The 22,452-nt window shown below is 35.9% G+C and overlaps 2 protein-coding genes across 6 annotated transcripts; one reads left to right on the forward strand and one right to left on the reverse strand.

Annotated features, from left to right (window-relative positions):
• The first annotated feature begins 1,787 nt into the window (after positions 1-1,787).
• On the forward strand, positions 1,788-10,684 carry LOC132266966 (uncharacterized). Of its 4 annotated transcripts, none has more exons than XM_059767998.1 (5): positions 1,789-2,221; positions 4,679-5,569; positions 8,104-8,189; positions 9,155-9,310; positions 9,784-9,912. In XM_059767998.1, the coding sequence occupies exons 1-4, from the start codon at positions 1,871-1,873 to the stop codon at positions 9,297-9,299; spliced, it is 1,473 nt and encodes a 490-aa protein (XP_059623981.1). In that variant the 5' UTR covers positions 1,789-1,870; the 3' UTR covers positions 9,300-9,310; positions 9,784-9,912. The 4 variants fall into 4 exon arrangements, with proteins under 4 accessions (XP_059623982.1, XP_059623981.1, XP_059623980.1 ...); XM_059767997.1 differs by having other exon boundaries at positions 1,790-2,221; positions 9,155-9,295; positions 9,784-10,684; XM_059768000.1 differs by lacking the exon at positions 1,789-2,221 and adding an exon at positions 2,817-4,042 and having other exon boundaries at positions 9,155-9,295; positions 9,784-10,684.
• A 25-nt stretch (positions 10,685-10,709) lies between these two features.
• Positions 10,710-15,585, reverse strand: LOC132266967 (protein CONSERVED IN THE GREEN LINEAGE AND DIATOMS 27, chloroplastic). Of its 2 annotated transcripts, XM_059768001.1 has the most exons (7): positions 15,213-15,585; positions 14,623-14,775; positions 13,494-13,571; positions 12,595-12,690; positions 11,538-11,573; positions 11,085-11,260; positions 10,710-10,989 (listed from the first exon to the last, which is right to left on the reverse strand). In XM_059768001.1, the coding sequence occupies exons 1-7, from the start codon at positions 15,435-15,437 to the stop codon at positions 10,827-10,829; spliced, it is 927 nt and encodes a 308-aa protein (XP_059623984.1). In that variant the 5' UTR covers positions 15,438-15,585; the 3' UTR covers positions 10,710-10,826. The 2 variants fall into 2 exon arrangements, with proteins under 2 accessions (XP_059623984.1, XP_059623985.1); XM_059768002.1 differs by lacking the exon at positions 14,623-14,775.
• Positions 15,586-22,452: the final 6,867 nt, after the last annotated feature.

Below are 22,452 nucleotides of genomic sequence, written 5' to 3' on the forward strand. Positions count from 1 at the left end.
AACAATTTAAAAGAACAACTAAATACCACTCAATATTTAATAAATTATGGCTCATTGAATTGGGAGGGTTATTTAAGGTTTTTTGTGGAGAGCTATTATTTGGGCTCGCTAGTTTAGGCCCAACGTTAGGCCTGAAGCATATTTGTTATCGTCTAGTGCTGGACTGGCCTAGCCCAGCCTATGGCTGCCACCAGTACTAAATGGAACTAACCGAACCAAATCGACGCTTCGGTTCATTTCCTTAATAGCTCAGTTCCGATTCCAGTTCTAAAAAACAAAACCGTTACATTATAAATTGGACCTAAGGGATGGCAAATTCTTCCGACCTGTTGGGTTTCCGCCCCGCCTCGCGCCCTAATGGGGTGGATTTGACAGCCTCCTAAATATGTTTGGGACGGGTATGATAAAAAAACTAAAAATTCCAAGCAAATTTGGGGCGGAGACAGAGTTAATAATGAACCTGCCCGGCCTCGATTATATATGTACCTTTAAAAGATATTATAAATATATAGTTAACATTTTTAAGACCTTGTTATTTTGCTGGAAGTATTCGTTAATATATTAAATATTCACTACTTAGTGGAGTAATTTTAAAGCTGGACCAACTTATTTATCAACCCAATTTTTAAGACCTTGTTATTTTGCTGGAAGTATCCGTTAATATATTAAATATTCACTACTTAGTGGAGTAATTTTAAAGCTAGACCAACTTATTTATCAACCCAATTTGGGTACATTGTGCTAGTTTTATTTTACTAAATAATAAAAGTGGCATAACCCGCCTCGTCCCACAATTAAACGGAGTATGCGACGCAAAGTCGGCACTTTGTTTACTGGAGTAAGAACGAAGATCATATACCAATTATAAAACTTACCCCTGAGTCAAAGTGGAGTTGGCATAACGAATTTTCTAATTAAGAAGAGTATGATTTAGCCAAACGCTATCCCTAAGCTTGGTTCCATATCCTTTAGGAAAGGATCCAATCCCTATAACCAATTATATATATATATATATATATATATATATATATATATGTATTCCAATAATAATATTATCATATAACACAAAGTTCCATCTAATACTTTGTTTATATATATTTTTTATTTCTTTTTTATTAGTTGATACTCACAAACGCATATCTCGATGATGGCTCAGGTCCTAATCTCACTTTTAAAAGTTGGAGCCTGATACAACTAAACCACAGTTGGTGTTTATATAACATTTAATTATAGAGCAAAGCAAAAAATTATATATATATAGATTTTCTGAATATATATATATATATATATATATATATATATATATATATATAGGAAGACATTTAAAATTAACAAAATCAATTTCTTCAATAAACAAAACTTTAGAAACAATCTAAAGGAGTTTGCAGGTTTTGTTTTTCTTTTAATTCGTATTAATTATTATATTATTCAGTCCTTTACAATTGGTTCGATTTCATATACCAACAATTTTAATTTTAATTTTAATTTTAAACTGTTCGATTTCAAATTAACCTATCAAGCCAAATAGGACCTCATGCAGTATGCACCCCTAATCAAACGAAAAACCATTACATTACATAATGCGGTCAATAATTGATGATCACAAATAAGCCAAATTTACTTCTTTCTTTATTATTGACCAGAATTGTATAGTTGCGAATCATATAATAATTTTTTTTTTTTTTTTTTTTTTTTTGGCATTAATCATATCACTATGGTTAAAAAAAAAAAATACTGGTATATATCACTATCGTGACACGTGTCATTTAACTTCATATTCTTCACCTGAATCGAAGCCTCACACAGTCACGCACAAGCTCTATGTAAGTGTATCATCTGATCACTTCCCAAACTTCAAATTTCATTAAAAATGGCGTTCATCACCTCTCTCCGCCACATCTATCATCACCACCACCGCCGTCCAATTCTGTCAATCATCACACCTCAATCAGATCACACCACTGCTCACTACCATCTTCTCTCCTTCTTATGCCCGCGTCACAGCTCGAAGCGCTGGCTCAGCACCAGCACCGAGTCGATTCCGACCGAGTTCGCCGGCCTAAACGCCTACGACCTCCTAGGGGTTTCCGAAACCAGCTCATTCGCTGAAATCAAAGCTTCGTTTCGCAAATTGGCCAAAGAAACCCACCCTGACCTCGCCCAATCGCACAAAGATTCATCTGCTTCGCAGCGATTTGTTCGAATTCTTGCAGCTTATGAGGTAGGTACTGAGTTTTGTTTGATCGTATTTGCTTTGTGCCGTATTTCATTGATATTGAATGATTTGTTGAAGTAATTATGGTGTGAGTCTGTTTGGACTTGATAATATATCTAGAAAATGATGAAAACATTTCCAGTCTGTTTGGTTAATCGCTTGTGAAACATGAATTTAAGAAATGGGGAAAAAAAAAAAAAAAACGCTTGCAAAACCTGAAAAACCTTATAAGGACCTCTGGTGTTCAGAAAATCATAGGGCCTGATGCTTCATATAGTTTCTCTATAATAAATATTGAGTGTATTCTAACAAACTTTTGCTAGAATTTTGTTTTTGGTTTACATTCACCAGTCGTATAAACTAGTGGGTGAGTTATATATAATGGTGTTAATCTTCTACCGTTCTAAGCCTACAATGAAATTGAACATAAATGCGAGGAGCGATCATACAGAGATCAATACTGGAGGATTGAACCAGAGATCAAAGTACATAGGAGAAGCAGATTTGGTGAAGAGCTGAATTGTTGATGGAGTGGACTGAAGGCTTGGAGAGTGGAGGGTTTGGTAGTTGGTCTGTGTCAAGAGGTAACTAGGGTTTTGAGAAACTGTTAACCTAGTTATGTAATCTCTTTCTTACATAGTGGATTTGATCTGACTGGACTATGTCATGTGGCTTTCCCCTTGAGCTATGTCCGTCACTCCGTTGTGCTTTTACTTTTTCTGCATTTATTTTACTTATTGATGTTTATGAGTTTGGATGTATGATGAATTGAGTGGATTACTTGCTATTGTATTAATTTAATTATTGAATAGTTGTTAATTCAGTTAAAATCAATTGAAATTAGTTAATCAACTTTCAAAACCTATTTAGTCCCCTTCTAGGTATAGTTAACGGGCGTAGTATAACGTTATATAAGATTCTAGGGTTCCGGTTCTAATACCTCATACGACATTATTATTTCTAAACTCCTAATTAAACTAATGACTGAGATATGTTAGTTAATATATATTTTTTCTTCTGGTTACTTCCTCAATTAAGGTGCATAAGAATGCATATATTCTATTGTTACTGTTTTTCAATGTTGCAGTTTGATAAGTTCACATTCTTTGTTTTTTATTGACTCCCTCTCCAGCATGAGTCGTTTGGGTCACTCAACATTAAGATTACAAAGCTTTTAAGATTGTATTTATTAACTATCAATTGGTGCGAGACCCTGATCTCTAAACTTACCATTAGAGGGCGCAGTTGGATATTACAGGCTTGCAGATTCAATGTTTTTCGTAAAACACATGTTATTTTTATGGATCTCATATTTACCATTAGTTATATGCTTACATATTCAGTGTTGACTTGTGGCTTGATTTAGGGCCAACCATTGGATCATTCCCTTGGTTGGGATACTTGGCTGATTTTCACGCGAACTTCACTGAATTTCCTTTAAATCATTATAAAATGTTAGAAGCTAGCTAAAAATAATCTAGCACTTTCTGACTTTCTGAACTCTTCTGCCAATGAATGTTCTTCTGGAACTCAATTATGGTTACAAAAACGGTATACAATTTTTGTAGGATGTTCACAAATATGCATCTCTGGTGAGAGTCTTAATTCATATTCCTTGCTTCATATTACCCACCTTTGTTTTTCAAAGATTCTCAGTCAAATACCATTTGATTCCTGTTTTCCATTTTTTTTTCCCTAAATATATATCTCAATATTTCAAATTGACATTTTTTCCGGTGGAGCGGTGAAATGTGTAAAGATCAGAAAGAACACCAACTGCGAAAGCACTCTGCTGGGCTGACACTGACACTGAGACGAAAGCTAGGGGTTTATTTCTTTTATTTTCCCCATTGGTTTATTTATTTATTTTTTTGGCCTAGGGAGTGGGACTTGACTTTTATTTGGTTTTGTCTGACTTGTTCGTTTGTCATGGAAATAACTTTAATGCATATGCTTAGTATTGGTTTAATCTGTATCTAGGTTACATGGACTCGGGTACGTTTGTCGGGTGTGGGTATCTATCCACGTGTCCGATGTGCCAAATCCTCGTACATATTGACAAATGGATACTGATAAATATCTGTATTATTTCATATTTTATTTTATTTTATTTATAGAGTAAAATAACGTCTTTAGTTGCTTAATTTTCAAAAAAAAAAAAAAGAACTAGTCTTTTGGTAGCATAGTGTTCAATATAGGCATTCACTCTTTTTGAAGTAATAATATAATAAAAATGAATCATTAGATATGGTCTTTTTAGGTACATGTCCAACCAAAAATGTCGTTCACATGTCCCATACCCATGTCCCAGTATTGTGTCCCCGACACGGTTACTTCACCCATTTTTTTCTAGATTCCTTAAGATTTAGCATGTATATAAGTGAGTGATAGTGATGTTTAGTATGGTGGTATGCGTAGTCAACATACAATGAATTCTGACATACTAATTAATAACAAATGCAGATACTATCAGATTATGACAAGAGGGCCCATTATGACAGGTATTTGTTATCTCAGAGAATGCTAGTTCAAAAACATTGTAGGCAAGGTTCTATACTGTGGAGATATGAATCCCATGGAATTACAATGAAGCAGATGGAAGTTGTTGAATGGTTGAAATGGTATAGATATGCTATAAATGATATTTTGTTGGAGAAAAGGGTAGTAGTTGGATCAAGCTATTTTGATGTACTGGAAAGAGACTTCTACTCAGCCGTACATGCAGCGTTTTATGGCCCTGAAATTGAATCAATGGATCTCCTTCCAGAATGTTTTGAAGCTGAGGAGAGGTCTGTGTATGGTACCCCTGAGGTGTTGCACTTGGTTTCAGGGCGGGACCTTTTTGGGATGGTATGCTTATCTGACAGGTTTCCTGAATTATCAGAGTGTTACAATGAGAAACTGGAATCTTTTGCATCCAAAGATTCAGGGTTGTGCAAATCCATTAAGAATGTGAGCATTCAAATGAATTCTGGGGTAGCTGATGGTGGAACTCGTCAGATGCAAGCCGAATATAATGACTACCAAACACCTGATGCATATAAAGATCTAGAATTGCATGTATCAGGGAGGATGGTGGCTATGGCCGTTAGAGTCCGTCCTAAAAGCTATTGTAATGGGATACAGAATGAAGATTCTCAAGATCGCATACATATCTATCTTAGTTCACATCAAGATCCAATGTATGCAAGCAAAAGTTTTCCTAGAGACTCTTTTATGGGTGTTGCAGATGGATCTAGGATTCCACTGGGAACAATAACTGGTCTCGGGACTAATGAAGAAGAAGGGTCCTGCTTTGTCTACAATTACAGTGGTATAAAAACCCATGTGATTATGAAGCATAGAACGTTGCTGGTATGTAACTGCACTCTTTCAGTTTTGGTCTCTTAACATCCATTCATGTTAAATTTGAGTCCAGACTATTTTGTACATTTATTTAGTATTGAATTATTCTCTTTTGTCCTTGATCTGTACATCATAGAGACCAAAGGTTGTCTCTATCCCAATATTAAGCAAGGGACTCTTTTGAATCTTACTTCATTTGCATTGTCAAGACATATTTGTAAACAGAGGAAAATGAATCTTCTACGACTGCTTTTGCTTTTAGCATATGTTAGTAACTTTTTTTTGATAAGTTTAGCAGATGTTAGTGACTTGAGCTTTTTGTTCCCTCTCCTCTCTTGTTGCTTGTGATAGAGATAGAGGATTGGGGTTTCAACAATCTAGAATGTCATCTATCTTCTGAATATATTGGTGTTACATATAACCATGGTGTTTTATTTTAGGTGCTTCTTGCATATATTAATGCATCTCATTGTGCTGCATGCTGTCAAGAACCATCACCTGCAGTGCAGAAGATTCTTTGTATAACTGGTATAGGTTTGGAATGTGCTTTGTTTTTGTAAGGTTTTTTTGCAGCTTGTAATGGAAAAAAAATAGCTTGAATTTTGCAACCATGCTCATTTCCAAGTGTCATTCACATTAACCATGCATTATTGTTGATCTTGTTGCTTTTCTTTCTTCAAAACTTTCTTTAAATGTCAGAAACTTGTTGGTGTCAATTCATGAAGAAATTGTTTTATTGCACATGCTAGGTTTTACTCCCTACTTTTTTTTTTTTCCCTCAGCTCTATATTCATGTGCGTTAACTTCTTTTACTAATATGGCTAAAATTTATGGTTTTTAACATTGGGGGAGGATGTTTAGTTAAGAATTACATCCTCCAAATATATTACTTCCCCCTTGATTGTCACTACCTACTTTTGCAATTCTTATCATATTTTTGCAAGTGCTCTGCAATTGGATGGAACATTCTCACTAATTGACAATAATCACCATATAACTAGCAATTATTATAATAAGATTAATTATTATTACCTTAAGTTAATCCAACAAACATCATTTCAAATCCTATCAAATTCACTTTCTCCGTAACTAAGAGAGTACACAACCTCTCAATGATCCAAGTCCTACACAATTTTCCCAAGGATTACTTGCCTCATACCGCTGATAATAGCTTGCTCAACTCAATGATAGGAGCACCATTAATAATATGGACTCACACATAGTTCGTCCATGTGATCGCACACAATTTGGCCATATGATCAATATCCCAGTCTCACACATAATTTGACCTTATGATCAATATCCCATTTTTGCACGTGGTCTTAGTGTCTCCATCACTTACCACCATCTATACAGTCATCAACATCAACCATAACACATACCCTTCACACACCATGCTCACGTGTCCTAAAACCCCATTGTTGTCTATGACTAATTAGCACAAACTAGGGAGAATTATCTAACTTAGCAGCCCACAGAATATCAAGACCTAACTTCTTCTACCCTCCCAAAGTGGATAGTTGGGGTTCATGTCCTCACAGGGCCAAAGTGGATGTGCAAGTTATTTGCCAGGATTCTCCACCCTCCCCCTCCCCACTCCCCAAAAAGAAAAAAACAGAAAAATCAAAGATTATTCCGTACTCTCAGTTCTAAGAGTGTAGCTAGTTTCACGATAAATCAACCTAAATCCTATCTCAACTCAATTTCCTAAGTCTAAACTGATCATAGAGGTGTATCTTATTTAATTATAATTTTTCATAATATCTTTTAAGATTTTTAAATATGTTTAACTAATTCTTCTCATTGTTAGTAATTAAAACTAATTAAAAAATAAATTAATGCTAGATGCACCGAGGATGGTCCATCGTGTTGGGCTCAGTGAGTGGAGTCCAGCTGGTCAGGCTGTGACCCTGAATCACTGCCCCAGCTGCCGCACGCACCCCAACCGCTGCCAGTGCGATGGTCTTGTGGCTGGCTTGGGTTGTCTTCTTCCTTCCCCAATTTCTGCCCAGTGACAACCCAGAAACCCAAACTTGCGATTATGTCTACCGTTCACCTCAAATTGAATCTTAACCCGCCCCAAATCACTCCAAAAATTATGGCGTATCAACTTTAGATTGTAGAATATACATCTAGAAGTTCAATTTTCATGAGAATCCATAACAAAAATAAGACGGATTCTTGGCCCCAAGACCATGTTCCGGCCATGGCATCCTAATATCCCCTGCAAGTTCTGTAACTAGATCTTCATCTATATATATATTTACATATACATGCATTCCTGGAAAAGGCTTCTCATAACTCAAGTTTACTGCTCAAAGCTATACTAATTTATACATGTAGGTATATATATAAACTGCTTATTTATGTGTGTATAACTCTGTTTTCTATATGTATCACGCCACACACTCACATAAACATGAACATAGATATGTGGAATATGGTACTTGTCCGATCTTTGGTTTTACAAAGTCAGTAGATTTGCATGAGTAATATTACTATAGTCTTTTTGAATTTTTTCTTTGTTGGGGAATTTGTTGCAGGTAAAACACATGCACTGGTATCAAGTGGGAGAAAAAGTTTCTGTTTGTGAGTGTAGATGCAGTAGAGCTCGGTTACCACCAAGCAAGTAAGCTGCATTCTTCCTTGTTAAATCCATGAGTTCTGAACCAATTTTAGTACTCAACCCAACTAAATCTTGTTATTAACTATTTGATGCTGGCTAAGTAGTTCTTTTTTCAAAAAATAAAATAATAAGTGGTGCGTTCGCTTTTGGATGGATATGGCTGAAGTATCTCTATACCTGTTGGATTATCATGAAAATTTTCTAATGTCAACTTCTTATTTCTAAGTGAATTTTCATGCTTACTATTGTTTGGTTCTCTTTCGGTTATGCAAGAATGTTGTTAACTTCTCATGCTTTAATCTTCCTTTGTTCCATACCATTTGTCCATATTCTCTCTATTTTCTTTTTATTTTTTATTTTTTATTTTCACATCACTTGCCAGTGTCTAAGGACTTAGTCCCAACTTTAGTATTTAGAATGGATCCTTCTACACCTTGGGCAAAGCTCAAAAGGACTTACAATTTTGATTGATATTACTTACTGAATTCGTTAACTTTAATTAGATGCAGAGTGGTGATTATGTGGAGTCTGAGTCTAGGAACAGCTGAGCTCATTCACTCAATCTGGTGGATTCAATTGGTCTTTGTTTTTCCCTATAAATGGTCTTAGTTTGTGACAGGACATTTTAATACATGGCCAAGGGTCTATTGAGTTATACAACTTATACTTGTTAAAATGGTTAGAGCGCTTTGGACTTCAAATATTGAGAGGTGCCACCGTGCCAAAAGAATCTTAAAATCTATTTTGTTCTACAAAAGTGATATTCAAAGTAATATGCAATCAATTAACTGATTTTATTTAAATGCTTTTTACTTGGAAAAGTACCATTAATTTGATCTTCCACTTCTCAAAGGACTTGTCTCTCCAAAAAAAGTACCATAACATAATAATATGCTCCTCCACATCTCAAAGGATTCAGACTTGTTATACTTTTTGATATTTTGGCCTTGCGTTGTTTCTTTTAACAGATTTTGGTTGTTTGAACCTCGCTGTGGCATGCATGATATTGGCGGTTGGTATGTTGAGACATATGGCAGAGATAAGAAAAGCCGGACTGTTCCATCCCAAAGGTATTGGGATGGTTTGGACGCAAATGAACAGTTTGAAAAGTAAGTCAATTTCATGTAAGCCTCCACAATTTTAAGGCCTTTCCACTGTTTTACATTTTTGGTTTTAAGTACTTTGGCACCACACTTTATCCTGGCACTGGCGGAATCTTATGCAAAATTCAGAAATCTCACTAATATACATTAAACTTTTTAAGTTTCAGAAAAGCATTTTGAAACTTTTTCAGAATAGCTTGATATTTTATGTAGAACCTTGTTCTGCCGGTTTACTGCCTAATTTAACACAAGGTAACATTGAAAAACCTGGAGTAGCTATTGTCACAAAGATCATCTTATACTATTATCTGCATCAGTGAACCAATTAGAACTCAACTTGATTTTAGTTTGCCCTTGTGAACATGTTACTGCACCAATCTTATCCCCCCACCCGGAGAAAAAAAATAAATGAATAATAAAAAATAAAACCCACTACCTCTGTTTCTTGCCTTTTCAAGTTTATAAGAATGTTATGTTGTATATATGATATGCAGGAGACTTCATCCGGCTGTATATTTGCTTGCTATTGCATATAGAACTCTAGATCTTGAAGATGCAAAAAGGAGGAGACAAACAGTACGAGGTATTGTTGAAGGAAATTTGTTAAAAATGATCAATTGGTGCAAGAAACTTCTATAGGAAGGATGTCGTTTGGCATTCCAGGTTTGGTAATTGCTTCCTTTCTGAGGCCCAAATATTAGCCACTGTTGATAGTATTTTTTGATGGACATCAGAAAGCTAATTGCATTAGCTACGGCATCTCCATTTATCGTTCTAATGCCACAGATGTTGACGAAAATGAACCTTGGAATATATTGAGGAAACAGCCATCTAACTTGCCGTTTCTAGAATTTGTGAAGACATTTACTGGATGTATTTGAGAATATCAGCTTAGTGTGCTGGTTGAGATGTGTTGAGGAACATATTCAGTTCTCTCTTCTGCATGAGATGTTCTTGAAGTCGATTTATGGCATTGTTCTTTGGAAGAGTTAAAAGGAGACATTATTCACTGAATCTCAACTTCATTAAGCAAGAGATGGAAAGAGTTTTGTGGCAGTTCATCAGGTAGACAGCTACTTTTGTTTCCAGATGGTGGCTTATGCAGAGAGTGGTGATATTTAAGTAGTAAGTCATTAGATCTGTAGCCAGTTAACGCCTCCCCGTCCCTTAATCTACAGGGACCAGAAACTTTTTTTTTAGGTTAGTTTTTGCTAGTTTCACATTGTTACTGTGTATATTTTTCATAATAAGCTGCAACTCCTTTTTGAAAACTAGGCTGTTTTTGTTTTTACTATTACATTATTTACTGTACATTAATAGAGGTCGTTTATGTTAAGAAGTGAAATAATTAATATTGTTCCACAATTCCTAAATTTAATATGGTTGTATTTGTTATGTTTATGATTCTTGGATCATCGTGTTTATGACCCCAAACCATGAAATGAGATTTTGAAATTTGTTTTTCAATCCAGTGAATGCATATAACAGACTGTATAGGAAATCTGAAATTCAATATGATATGCTTTATTTTTCTTTATTACTTAATTAGGTCCTCCCATTTGCAGTATTGCCCGCCTGCTAATGCACGGTAAAACCTATCTCTGCAGTAGACTGGCCTTCCATCAGCAGCCTCAGCTGCAGCTGCTGCTAGATCATCATCAGCCTTCACCTCTACCGGCAACCTTAGCAGCTCCTCTTTTCTATGATATTGACATAAAAGTTCCAAGTACAATGTAAAAGTAAATCATGTACTTTTAAATATTAAAAATGTGGGCTCAAATTGTCAGTTATATACCTTATATTGAACTTCTTGTTCTTCAAAGCTGAAACATTCGAAGTCTCATTTGTGGCAAAAGTGTTCTGAATGAAATCCTCTACTGGTGTAGCAAAGATAAATAGTAGAACTCCTGTAACGAGTAATGCCCCTGTTCCAACTAGTGTTTGTTTCAGCAATTTGACGACTGGTTTGACCTAGAGACATAAGTTTCCATTGGTTTTTCAACATTAGCTATGCTACAAAGACCTGCTTAATGCCTTGTAAAATATGAAAATCAAGCAGAGAATATTGTATATATGGGTCTAAATATGTGTGTGTGTGTGAGTGTGTGTGTGAGAGAGAGAGAGAGGTTATTTTTGAGTGTGCTTGAATTGTTGCAAGTAATTTGAATTTGCATGTAACAGTTTCCAAGAAATATAGCATAAATGTATTATATTAAAAATTGAATCACTCCTATTCATTTATTAGTACCTTGTATGAGCCCAACAATCTATCACGAGCTAGGATCTGCGAGGAAGAAAGACAGTATAAGCTATAAATGGAAGGCATGCAAATCATAGAGATGATACATTCACTAGTTTTGATGAGTCTGAATAGAGTTGATCATTCCATTTTTATGTATCTAGACTACTTAATTAAATAATTAGTAAGAAATTGCGACTTCAGTTGAAGGTTATGACATTTGGGTTATCTTACCACTCAATATGTGATCTCCATAATATGTGTCACTAATTTTTCACTTGTGAAGCTTACAGCAGTCCAAGATTGGAGGCTTAAGTGAGCCTTACCACCATGCTCCTGGATAGAAACTGTTGGTTACCGATTGAATTGGTCCAGTTGAAGTGAGTCATAAGATGAACTGTGCCAGTGGAGGTAACACAATAACATTGAGTGCTCTCCATCTCCATGCATAAATTTATTTGCATTGCAAACTGTTTCATCAATCTGACTTATAGACATTTATCTGTCTGCTATATAATTCATATTACCTGCTCCCCACATGATTTCATCATGGCTACTATGCCATTAATGGGATACTGGAAGGAGTACACTGTATTAGGACCAACCTTCAACGTCATTGCACAAAGTGTCAGTCCTCATTCAACCACCTCCTTTCTTATGCTTGAGAGCCCTTGTTTTTACCATATCTTTTTCAAATTTATTCCACTGGGTAATCTTTTTGAAAGTTAAGGTGTTATTTTGGTTCCTTTATGGTGCCCCTGTGAGTTATGCATCTTCATGAACAAACACATATATGTTCACTTTGGATATGGGATAGTTGTGTTTCTGCCTTATTTATCATATTCTGGTTGTTTGAAGGAACAGAAAGCAGAGGAATACAAGGGCTTTTCTCTTTTCCCCTCTATTCTCCTAATTTAGTCTTTCGTAAAAAAAAATTCATCTTTATTTTAGATTCCTAAAATTAAGAACCCTAGTGCTCCAGCAGTTCCCCCTAAACAAATATAACTACCCAGCAAAAGGAAAAAAAAAAAAAAAAGGACAAAGGAGAAAGGAAATGAGAGCTAACCTCGGGTGGCTTCACCCACATTTGTCCATCATACCAGCCACTCTCTTCGTAAGGTATCACTGCTGATAAAAGTCTGTCACCAACATAACTCCAACCCTTCAATATGCATCAAAAAGTAAGTTTAAACAAAACTATGAACCAAGAAGATCTCGAAAACTGCTGAAATAAAAAATACTTGGATTCAATTGGAATGAATTGTTCATATAGAGATATGCATAACAAACACAAGTAAATTTGTTACTTTAGTGGTGTAATCATTGAGCGATTAGCATGAAGGCTCAGTTAATGCATACATCAGGAAATTTAATTGTCCCATCTCATCTGTTACTAGTGAGAAAGCTCCATCACTTGCCTCTTGTCTTCATGGCATCATGTATGTGCTTTTGTGTTTTAAGGTTTTTAAGGCGAAGCTATACACCTTTCGTCTAAGATGATTATGATGTCTACACAATGCTATCTTTTGGAAGTTTTAATTTTGTCAATATATTTGATTACTAATTAGAATAAAAATGTTTGCATCTAAGTTACCAAGCTTGAAAAGGTTGTGCTCCACCTGCTACATAAAACTATGCATAAAAACAATCTACCAAAGTCAGCTTCTAATGCAGTCTAAACTACGAAGGATGATTATTTATAAAAATCATGACCAGATAAACCTAAAGTTATCATTTTTGCAGACCGGATGTAGGACAAAAGAAAAATATCCAGCAATTCTGCTACTGGTCTGCTACTAGTCATAGGTAATGAAATTAATCATCCATCTGATGTTTTTGTATAATATATTTAATAAATGACTCAGTGCAATTATTTCTCTGAAGAATAGTTCTCTTTGGTAGTCTATATATAGATGATTTGCACAGGCTGGAAATGAACTAGCTGCAACATGAAGGATAGGATACCAGATAAATCCTCAGGACAATTAGTGACACAAGGAAAAGAGTTCCTGTTCCAGCGGCTAGCACAAATTGTAAAGGTTCCTGCAGGGACAGGAACAGATAATTTAGTAAATTTGAGCAGTGGAAGAATGATAAATTTAGCAAATGAAAATAACTCACTAATTTATTGAAGTATCATTTTACTATTTGGGGGGGTTGATATGTTTGATATATATGTATATACATTCTCTAGAATCAATCACGTAAGTTTTGTGGTTGAAACATGGTTTGCAGTCGCCGTATCGGTATCAGTCGCGGTGTAACAGACTCGGACAAAATCAGTGTAAACTGACCGATACAGGTCGCATATCAGACTTGAAAAAGAGTCGCGTATTGGATGATACGGCGAACTAGGTTGAAACAACATTTCATTTATCATTGCATCTTAATTTTCGAAGTATACTGGTCCAATGTAAAAAGTCCTGCCCCTTCTAGCGTTCGGGAAAAGAAAGAGCGTTGAAATGGTCCTAGTTGCAAATGTAACTTCCCAGGTAACAGGTATTAATTTCTTTGAATTTGATTGAAAATGATTCCCCCTTTTGTCACTAAGCTAAAGTATTACTTTTTCAGGAGGTTATTTTAACTAGCAGATTGGTTGACATTACCAAAAGTTGATTCAGCTAGATATTGCTCTCAATATATGAATTCATTTCGGAGTGATGTTAAGAAGAAAATAACCACAAAAATGTATCTATCAGGTTGATACTTGGCATGATACCTAATTCAATTAATACCCTGCATATGCTAAAATGTTATAGAAAATACTTTGTACAGAAAATATATATATAGTTTGATTTGGAGAAACTGTGACTAAAATTGGAGAATTCTCTTGAAAGGTATAAATAAGTTGTGTGATTGTGCTGATTGGCAAAAATTAGTTGTTCTTGTTCATGTCATTGATGCCATGTGACTTTTCAAACCATTTAAGTATGATTTCGAAATACGAAGACAGGACATGATCATTTCTTTGCATTTTTGCAGAACTTCTGGTCATTGAGACTATTTTCATATCTGAAATTGTGCATATGCGATCCTACTTTTTAAATTTCCTAGTAATATTTATTCGGTTAGGATGTCTTTATATCTCTTTTACCTTTGAAGGATTAAAGCTTGCAGCTGCAATTGGCACTCCCAGCACTGTGAAAGTCACCAGCCAGAGGCCTCCAAGACGTTGGAAAAAGGACACTGGAGTCAGTTCCCCCCATGAATATAAAGGTCCATCTTTAAGAGATGTATACTCATTCACCTATTACACAAACAAATTACTGTAAGTATGATGTGGATTGCATACAGGGCATGATATGCTTCTATCTCATCTCATTGAATCCCCACCATTAATTCTTTCACAATCCCACATGATGCATTTCCCTATACATTCACATTATACAAGTTTTAGTACAACCTGTATTCGTTATCTGGTGAGCTACTACATATCTGTATTATGGGTGTAAAGTGACCGGCACAGCCATAATATATATATATATATATATATATATATATATGCAACTTGACCTCAATTACTGGTTCGTTTCTTTACTCATCTGCAGGAGCTATTTAAGCAAGAGTCCTTTCCTTTCTTTGACAATTTGGTGAGAAGAATTTGTTAGCAGGCAAGAGTTTGAGTAAACTGTTAGGGGCCTATTTATGACGGTAATCTAAGTATTGAGTTGCAGGTAAACATACCGGTCTTTGTTCGAAAGGGACTTCGATTTCCAACCCGGGTTCCCAGCTCCGGCCGGGTAACCCGCTCGTGCCTCCTTCCATCTCATCTTTCAGGGCTTTCCCTCTTATCCTTTGACACAGGTGCTGAGCTCTATGATACTGGATAACCCATGACCCGTAGTTGCTTCCGATCTTGACTTGTCGTGGACCAGGTACTATAGAACAATACACATTTAACCTGAGCATTTATTCCAGAATTTAAATTGTAATTGATGCAGAACAGCTGAGCTTCTGAATTGGTGACCTTAAAGGATAGGGGAGAGAAGAAATAGTTGTGGAGTTTCTCGTAAGCAGAAAGGAATGGTTCTATATTTTTCTGGGACCAAGCAATATTTACGTGGAGGATAACACTGGATGTAGAAATAGTGTGATGTTTTGTATTTGAGTGAAGGATTTTCTTTATGGTGGGCCCTCTTTTGCCACGTGGATAGAGGACCTGACCAATCAGGTAATGCCAGGTCATCAGTGGCTCTTGAAATTGGTCGTACGTGCATGCCTTGTGACAAAGTGTATGGCGTCGGTGAGTGTGATTATCCAAATGTTTAGGTCGTTACTTTGTGGATTAGAAATTAAAGGCGTGGGTTGTGAAACGTGGCAAGTGATGCGTTGCACGCTATTTTTGTGTGCGTTTCTCACGTATCCACGAGTTGTCTGCTTCTAAACACACACACTTGCACAGCTGCTAAACTTTTGTACGAGTGATGCCGTGCACGCTATTTTGTGTGCGAGTCTCACATATCCACGAGTTGTCTGCTTCTAAACACACACGCACACAGCTGCTAAACTTTTGTACTTATGTTCACGTAGGGAAAGAAAATTATTACATGCTCATGCACCATTGATTATGATTATTTATAGGCGATAACTAGTTGGCACATAAATTAAAAAAATCTAAATAAAACTTTACTCAAGTGTCAAGTACTGATTCATCGAGGGCCGGCTTTGAGATTTTTAAAATCTTCAAAAATTTTGAGAGGTCAACTTTTAAATGTGAGACCCTATAAAGTCCTTTATCAAATTTAAACTCTTTCAAATTGGAGGTTGCTTACTACGCAACTGGGCTGCCTAGGCCCAAGGCCCAAGGCCGGCCCGGAGTCCGAGATCAATAGTACCGGGCGATAATTTCTCAAGATTTAGAGCCTTTCTTGTACTGATCTCTCAAATGTGTTGGTGAGTATGCAACTCTTTCAGATAGTGTATTAATACCTTTGGATTCAACTTACTGAAAAAAAAAATTAATAAAAAATAAAACCTACCTTTAGATCGAGTGTGTTGCCCCCTTAATTGGAAGGCACAACACCTTGAAAGTAATGGTGTTACACATTCGATAGAAGTTTGTTGTCTCTTTTGAAGTAACTGGTGTGTAGTGTCATAGTAATAATGGTGCAACAACTTTAATTTTGCAACATTCTTATTTTGAAGGTGCAACAACTTCAAAGTTGTGATATTGCACCTTTGTAAGGTACTGCGCACTCCTCAGAAGCCCAAGTGCAAGTTGAGATTTTAAATCCTTAAGGCAACGTGCATTCCTCGGGAGCCTAAGTGAAAGTTGAGATTTTAAATCCCCACGTGGACAAATGGACGTGACGTGAGGAGTTTCTTCTTAACGGAATTAGGGATAGCAGTACTTTATGGTTGCAATAGGTAATATAATATTCTGTTAATTCCGAAATAAGTGTTATGTTTTGGGAATCTAACTTACAGTGACTTGAGTATCAAAATATGATCCTTATTTGGGAACAAATGAAGTAGGAGTCAGAAAGAAAAGTTAAATTAAAAAATGGGCGGAGGCAAGACTCTTTTATAATTGGGTGAGCTTTGTGCACTTTTGCTAACATGTGCTGACAAATCGAGAATTCCTAATAAGAAAAGGAGCATGATTCTTAAACTTTCTAACAATTTTTCCTAAAATCATACCAAATTTTGACCAATGATTATTTGAGATATTAGCAAACTACTCCTCCCTTCTGTTTATTTACCTTTTTTCCTTATCTTTTACTAAATAGTAAGAAAAAAATTTTGTCCGTTAATTATAACTATTCAATCTAATTAATGGGTATATAGTTTTGGTATCTTTGTCTATCTTTTAAAGTGAAAGGCTTGCGAGTTCGAATTTTTGTAAGAATATAGTATGTGTTTGAATTATTTGGTATGACAAGAAAAAACAAATCTAACTAATCAAAGAATCTGAATTTATTAAAAGTAACTAATTTATGATTGATGGGAGAGAATAAAGTGAAAAGAAATGAAGCGAGCGAATGAAGCATATTTCTATCGTTTGTTGAGTGGGAGTGGGAGGGTTGAGGGAAGAATAAAATGTTTTTTTAAGTGAATAAAATGAGTGTAAAGTCAGTGACGGATCTAGAAATTTATATGAATGGGTACAAATTTATATGGAGAGTTTTTTTTAAAAAATAATTTCAGTGGGGGCAATTTAACAATTTTATAGGTATAAATGCAAAAAAATATAAATTTAGAGATGTAAAATGTAATAACAAAAAATTTCAGTTGGGACATTTGTCCCCACTGAGCTCACAGTACATCTGAGTAAAGTGCAAAAAACCTCCCTGTATTATTAATATAGTGCAAAAAAGTTCTTGTGTAATATAAAATTCCCCTATACTATCGATTTGATGCAAAAAACTCTCTTGAGACTTAAAATGATTAATAAATTAATATGTTAAAATATAGGCCATGTAAAATGACTGTTTTGTCCATTTTTTAGCACCTCATCTCTCTTATCTCCACCCCATCTTCTTCACCAATCGCTGCGGCAAATTACGTCACCGTAGCTGTGGCACACAGGACTAAGATACACTGGACTGAGTCCTGAAGATCACTGTGGAACCAATTTCTGAAACGGAGGGAAGCTCGTCAGAGGTTGAAGCTTCTGATGGGTTTTGCGTGAGGCTTGCAAGTTTGAGATAAAAGCTCACTGGACAAAAATAAAGTGAAGCACACGTTTTGTCTACCGTAGCTTGTGGCCAAAAAAGATGGATTTTTCTGAACTGGAATGCGCTGGTTTAGTCACCGTCACCAGAACTAGTTGTTGTCGTTTTTAGAGCTCGCCGTTGTGACGTAAGTGGAAACGATAAATTTGTTCACGAGAAACAAGTTACCTTGAATCTACAAGGTGGGTGTTTTGAATCCATAAAACGAAAAGACATTTCAGATAAATCTGATATATTATTTGATAATTGAATGAATGATTCTGAAATCTGTATTACACATATTTATAATGAAACAAAACACTAATCCATAAGGAAACTAACTGCAACTTGAATCCTTATAACATAAGGAAAACGAATCCGAAAGGATACTAAAACCCAAAAATAATCCTAAAAATAAAGTTTATTTAAAAATTCTGAAAAAATAGAGAAAGAAACCTAATAAAATAAAATTGCTAAATATAAAATATGAATGCAATTCGAGTTCGTTTAGACAATGAACAAAAATCTCGAAATATTCGTTAGGCTTCTTTCAGACCGAAAAACCCCATTTTGAGGTCCTAAACGATGGTATTTTGCCGAAAAGCACATTACGTAACGGTGTAGCAGTGAGTCTTGTTCGTTGGACCGTTTCCAGTAAAAAAAACTCTCCTGTCGGGTAAAAAACGCATACTTCGGGATCAACCCAGAAAATATGTTATCATGCTATTTGGCCCCCTAGTGGTCCAAACAGGCCATAAAAGGCTTTAGCAATCAATTCTATATCACATTGAGTAAGCTTCACCGGATTGGTTCTATAAACTTCACTGAACTGGGTCTGTGAGCTTCAGTTTTGGTCATCGATGGAGTACGTCAAAACTTCTATACCGTTGGTCACCGTCGTGGTTCATCACTACTTATAGCGTTGCCAGATTGAAATGAAGCTTTGCCGAACTTGGGCTCGCCAGACTGAAGTTCTAACCACTGAAATACATCGGAATAGCTGGGTTTGGTCGTTGTCAACTCAGAGCTCCACACCGGAGTTCATGGTGTTGATAAAATGGGTCTTCTCTGTAGCTCGTCGGAGCTTCTAGTTTGAATGAAACATACTAAAGCTGAAACTGAAGCTCATCTGAAATTGAACTGGAGCTCGCCGAAAATGGGTCTGCATTGTAACTCCAGCCAGAATAGTTTTTCAGTGAATCATCAACCCATAGTCTTCAATGGAGCTTCAACTATGGTCTTCAATGGATTCAACCATGTGGTTGCACCGATAGAGAAACTCAGTGTTTGAGTCATGGTTTGAGCATGAAGATGATGAAGCTCTCACCGGTGTTGTTGCCACCACCAATGACCATGTTATTCTTTCAACTTCAATTGCAGATTTAAAAATTATTAAATTTAGCATGGTTAAAGGTTGTAATGAATTGATGAAGATGAGAGAAGGCGAAGAGAGAGAAGGTGGTGCATGTCGTTGCAACACTCCGAATTTGTGCAAAATAGTGTGGCTAAGTTTTAAATTTGTAAAAAGTCACTACTAACTCTAACTACTAAATATAGCTAGGGTGAGTAGGAATCGTCCCAAGGGATTGTGGGCGTATTTGCAATGTAAACAATAAATAAGGTTAGTAGGTCAAATGATCAAAAGATTGTTTGTTTGGTTGATTAAACTACTAGCTAAAATTAAGCAAATTCAATGTAAAACAAATAATAACAAATAAATGATAGAGGGAACAAGAGAAAGAGGTCTTGGGATCTAGAAGTCACCACTAAACATCACATTTCTAGACACTTAATGTATAATTAATGAGGGAAAACATGTATTGCAACAATAGTGTATGTAATTGATTGTTTCAACAAGTATGGATAACCAATTAAGTGTATATTGTCTAAGCAACCTAGTGAATAGCACAATATATCAAACTAAGCCATTATTCCTTCTTTTAAGCTCACAATCTAAACACATTACATGGTTAGAAAAATATACTACTTGCATTCATAAGCATGGAATATCAAACAATAAGCATGGATTGTCCTCACATCTAAGAAAGTAAAGCAATTACATTACTTCTAAGCTAAGGATATGAAAATTAAACTAAATGAGAGGCACAATCCGTCAAGAAATGAGTATGAACCATCAAACAAACCACAAGAGTATTCTATTTAAGCAGTATGCCTTGACAATCTCTAGATTCATAACATCAATACACATAAACATGCATCAATATCACAAAACCAAGAGATAAACACATGAACATCTACTCTAACATACATAGACATATGGATAGAATGAAATGATCAATTGGAAGTATTAATGAACACAAATCATTATAAGAACAAGATTCATATATAAATCAAATGTCAAGACAAGAATTACAATATAAATCACCTCAAAATACAAAACATCAAGGTCTATAAGGCATGCTTAGGGCTAACTCTAGCCCCAAAAAGATGTTTAGCCACTCATTGACGTAGTCATCCAACCCTCAAGGGTTATCTCCATGGTAGGAATGATTTTCTTCTTGATGGAAACCCTAGATGAATGGAAGAACTCCCAATATGGTATGACTCTAGTCTTTAGCCTCTCCTCCTCTCTCTTTTCTAAGTCTCTAAGTATGTATGTGAATGTATGTTTTGATGATATGATATAAAAATGGCTCAAAATCCTTTTATAGGTAGCTCAAGTGTCACATCCAATGGTCTGGACTCGTGCACTAGGGCCCCTTCAATGATTGCACCATGAGCCATCTTTTAATGAGCTGGACTTTGTTTTAATTCGCACTTGAGGAGGTTCGATCGATCGATCGAACTGTTGCCAGATCCATCGAAGTTAGGCCAGATCGATCAATCCTTGGTGGCGCCTTTTTGGAATAAGACAAATCTGATATACTTTTGGGATATTTTGGGAAAAAGACAAAAGTGGTTGGTGGGGATAAGATCAAAGGATTTCGATCGATCTGAGGAAAGTTGGATCAATCGAAGATGGTGGAATCTTTTGGATAAGGACAAAGGCTTGGATCCATCTTGAAATGGCTCGATCAATCACCTCCAGATCGATCGAAGAATTGTTGAGATCGATCGAAGATACTGTTTTTCCACCACTTTGCTTCCACTATGCTCCTTTCTTCCATTCAGCTCAAGATTGCTTCTTTTATGCTCTAATTGGGTTGAATTGACTTATTTTGGGGATAAGTGCCTGAAAATGGAAATAACATGAAAGTTATAACGACCCGGTCATTTGCCTCCCTTTCCTTTTTCCTAAAATTTTACGAATGAATTTTTTTCGTTTAATTTTCTTTTCTGAGCTCTGTTTCGTGTCGCTTAGTGTCATCTCGAGTGCTCGGAATTGGTTTCTAAGACTCTTTCATGTGAATTGACAACTTCCTTTGAGGACCGAGTCATTTTCGCAATTTCACTTTTCGGACACTATGCGCCTTTCGTCCTTTTTCTCTGTTTCGTTCTTTTCCCTATTCTATCTTTACCCCATTTGTTACATTGTTGGCACAACCTCACTTCTCATGCTCGGAGTTGGTTTTTGACTTCACGTGGTTTCCTCGAAATACGTATCTTTACTTTTACAAGAAAGTACTCTAGTTGCTCCCGGTGCTCATAGGGGTATGGATGCACAATTCTTCTTAATCTTTTTCATTTCATGGGATGTTTTTTATAAATATCTTTTGAAAATATTTTATTTCAGGGGTATCTAAGAAAATATCTATTGGAAGATATTTTAATTCTAGGGCAGTTTCGCAGTTAACGAAAGTTATTGCAAAATATCTCATCTGAAGCCTGGATCCTCGTACGGGATTCATTTTCATTTTTTGTTGACTCGTAAATTCATAGAATTTCCTTCTGATTGTTTTTTTCCAGTTTCAGAGTTTCTGGACCCCGGTTGCCGCCGAACTTGTTCAGGGCATAACTTTCTGCTCGGGACTCAGTTTTTGACGCCGTTTCTTCCATTGTTCATATTTTCTCATTTTGAATCTTTTTTGTTCATGGAGTTTTACCGTTTGAGTGCATTTGCTAAAATTCCACTTTCCGGACCCGATGGGGCCCTTTCGTGGCACTTTTTGAGATTTCTATAAATAGGTTACCCTAATTTTAAAATTCAGATTTTCAGCCTTCTCCTTCCTCTTTGGCCGGCAGCCATGGGAGCTCCTTGAGCTGCCACTTTCTTTCTCCTCCTTTGGACCACTTTTCCTTAGTAAAAATCCTTCGACCTTAGCATTTGTTGTTCCCCTCATCATGCTCTACCATTACCCTTTATTAGAACC

Source organism: Cornus florida, unplaced genomic scaffold (assembly GCF_030987335.1).
Source record: "Cornus florida cultivar Cherokee Brave unplaced genomic scaffold, ASM3098733v1 CherokeeBrave_3.0.0_Hap2_Chr07, whole genome shotgun sequence".
NCBI classification, from domain to species: domain Eukaryota; kingdom Viridiplantae; phylum Streptophyta; class Magnoliopsida; order Cornales; family Cornaceae; genus Cornus; species Cornus florida.

Excerpts from the sequence above, each read along its gene's own strand:
- LOC132266966 (XM_059767997.1), top strand. The coding sequence starts at position 1,871 with ATGGCGTTCATCACCTCTCTCCGCCACATCTATCATCACCACCACCGC. Across the intron at positions 2,222-4,678 it reads GAATTCTTGCAGCTTATGAG|ATACTATCAGATTATGACAA; the intron begins GTAGGTACTGAG and ends TAACAAATGCAG. Across the intron at positions 5,570-8,103 it reads TGAAGCATAGAACGTTGCTG|GTAAAACACATGCACTGGTA; the intron begins GTATGTAACTGC and ends AATTTGTTGCAG.
- LOC132266967 (XM_059768001.1), bottom strand. The coding sequence starts at position 15,437 with ATGCTCAGGTTAAATGTGTATTGTTCTATAGTACCTGGTCCACGACAA. Across the intron at positions 12,691-13,493 it reads TTGTCCTGAGGATTTATCTG|GGTTGGAGTTATGTTGGTGA; the intron begins GTATCCTATCCT and ends TGCATATTGAAG. Across the intron at positions 10,990-11,084 it reads AACAAGAAGTTCAATATAAG|AAAAGAGGAGCTGCTAAGGT; the intron begins GTATATAACTGA and ends TCAATATCATAG.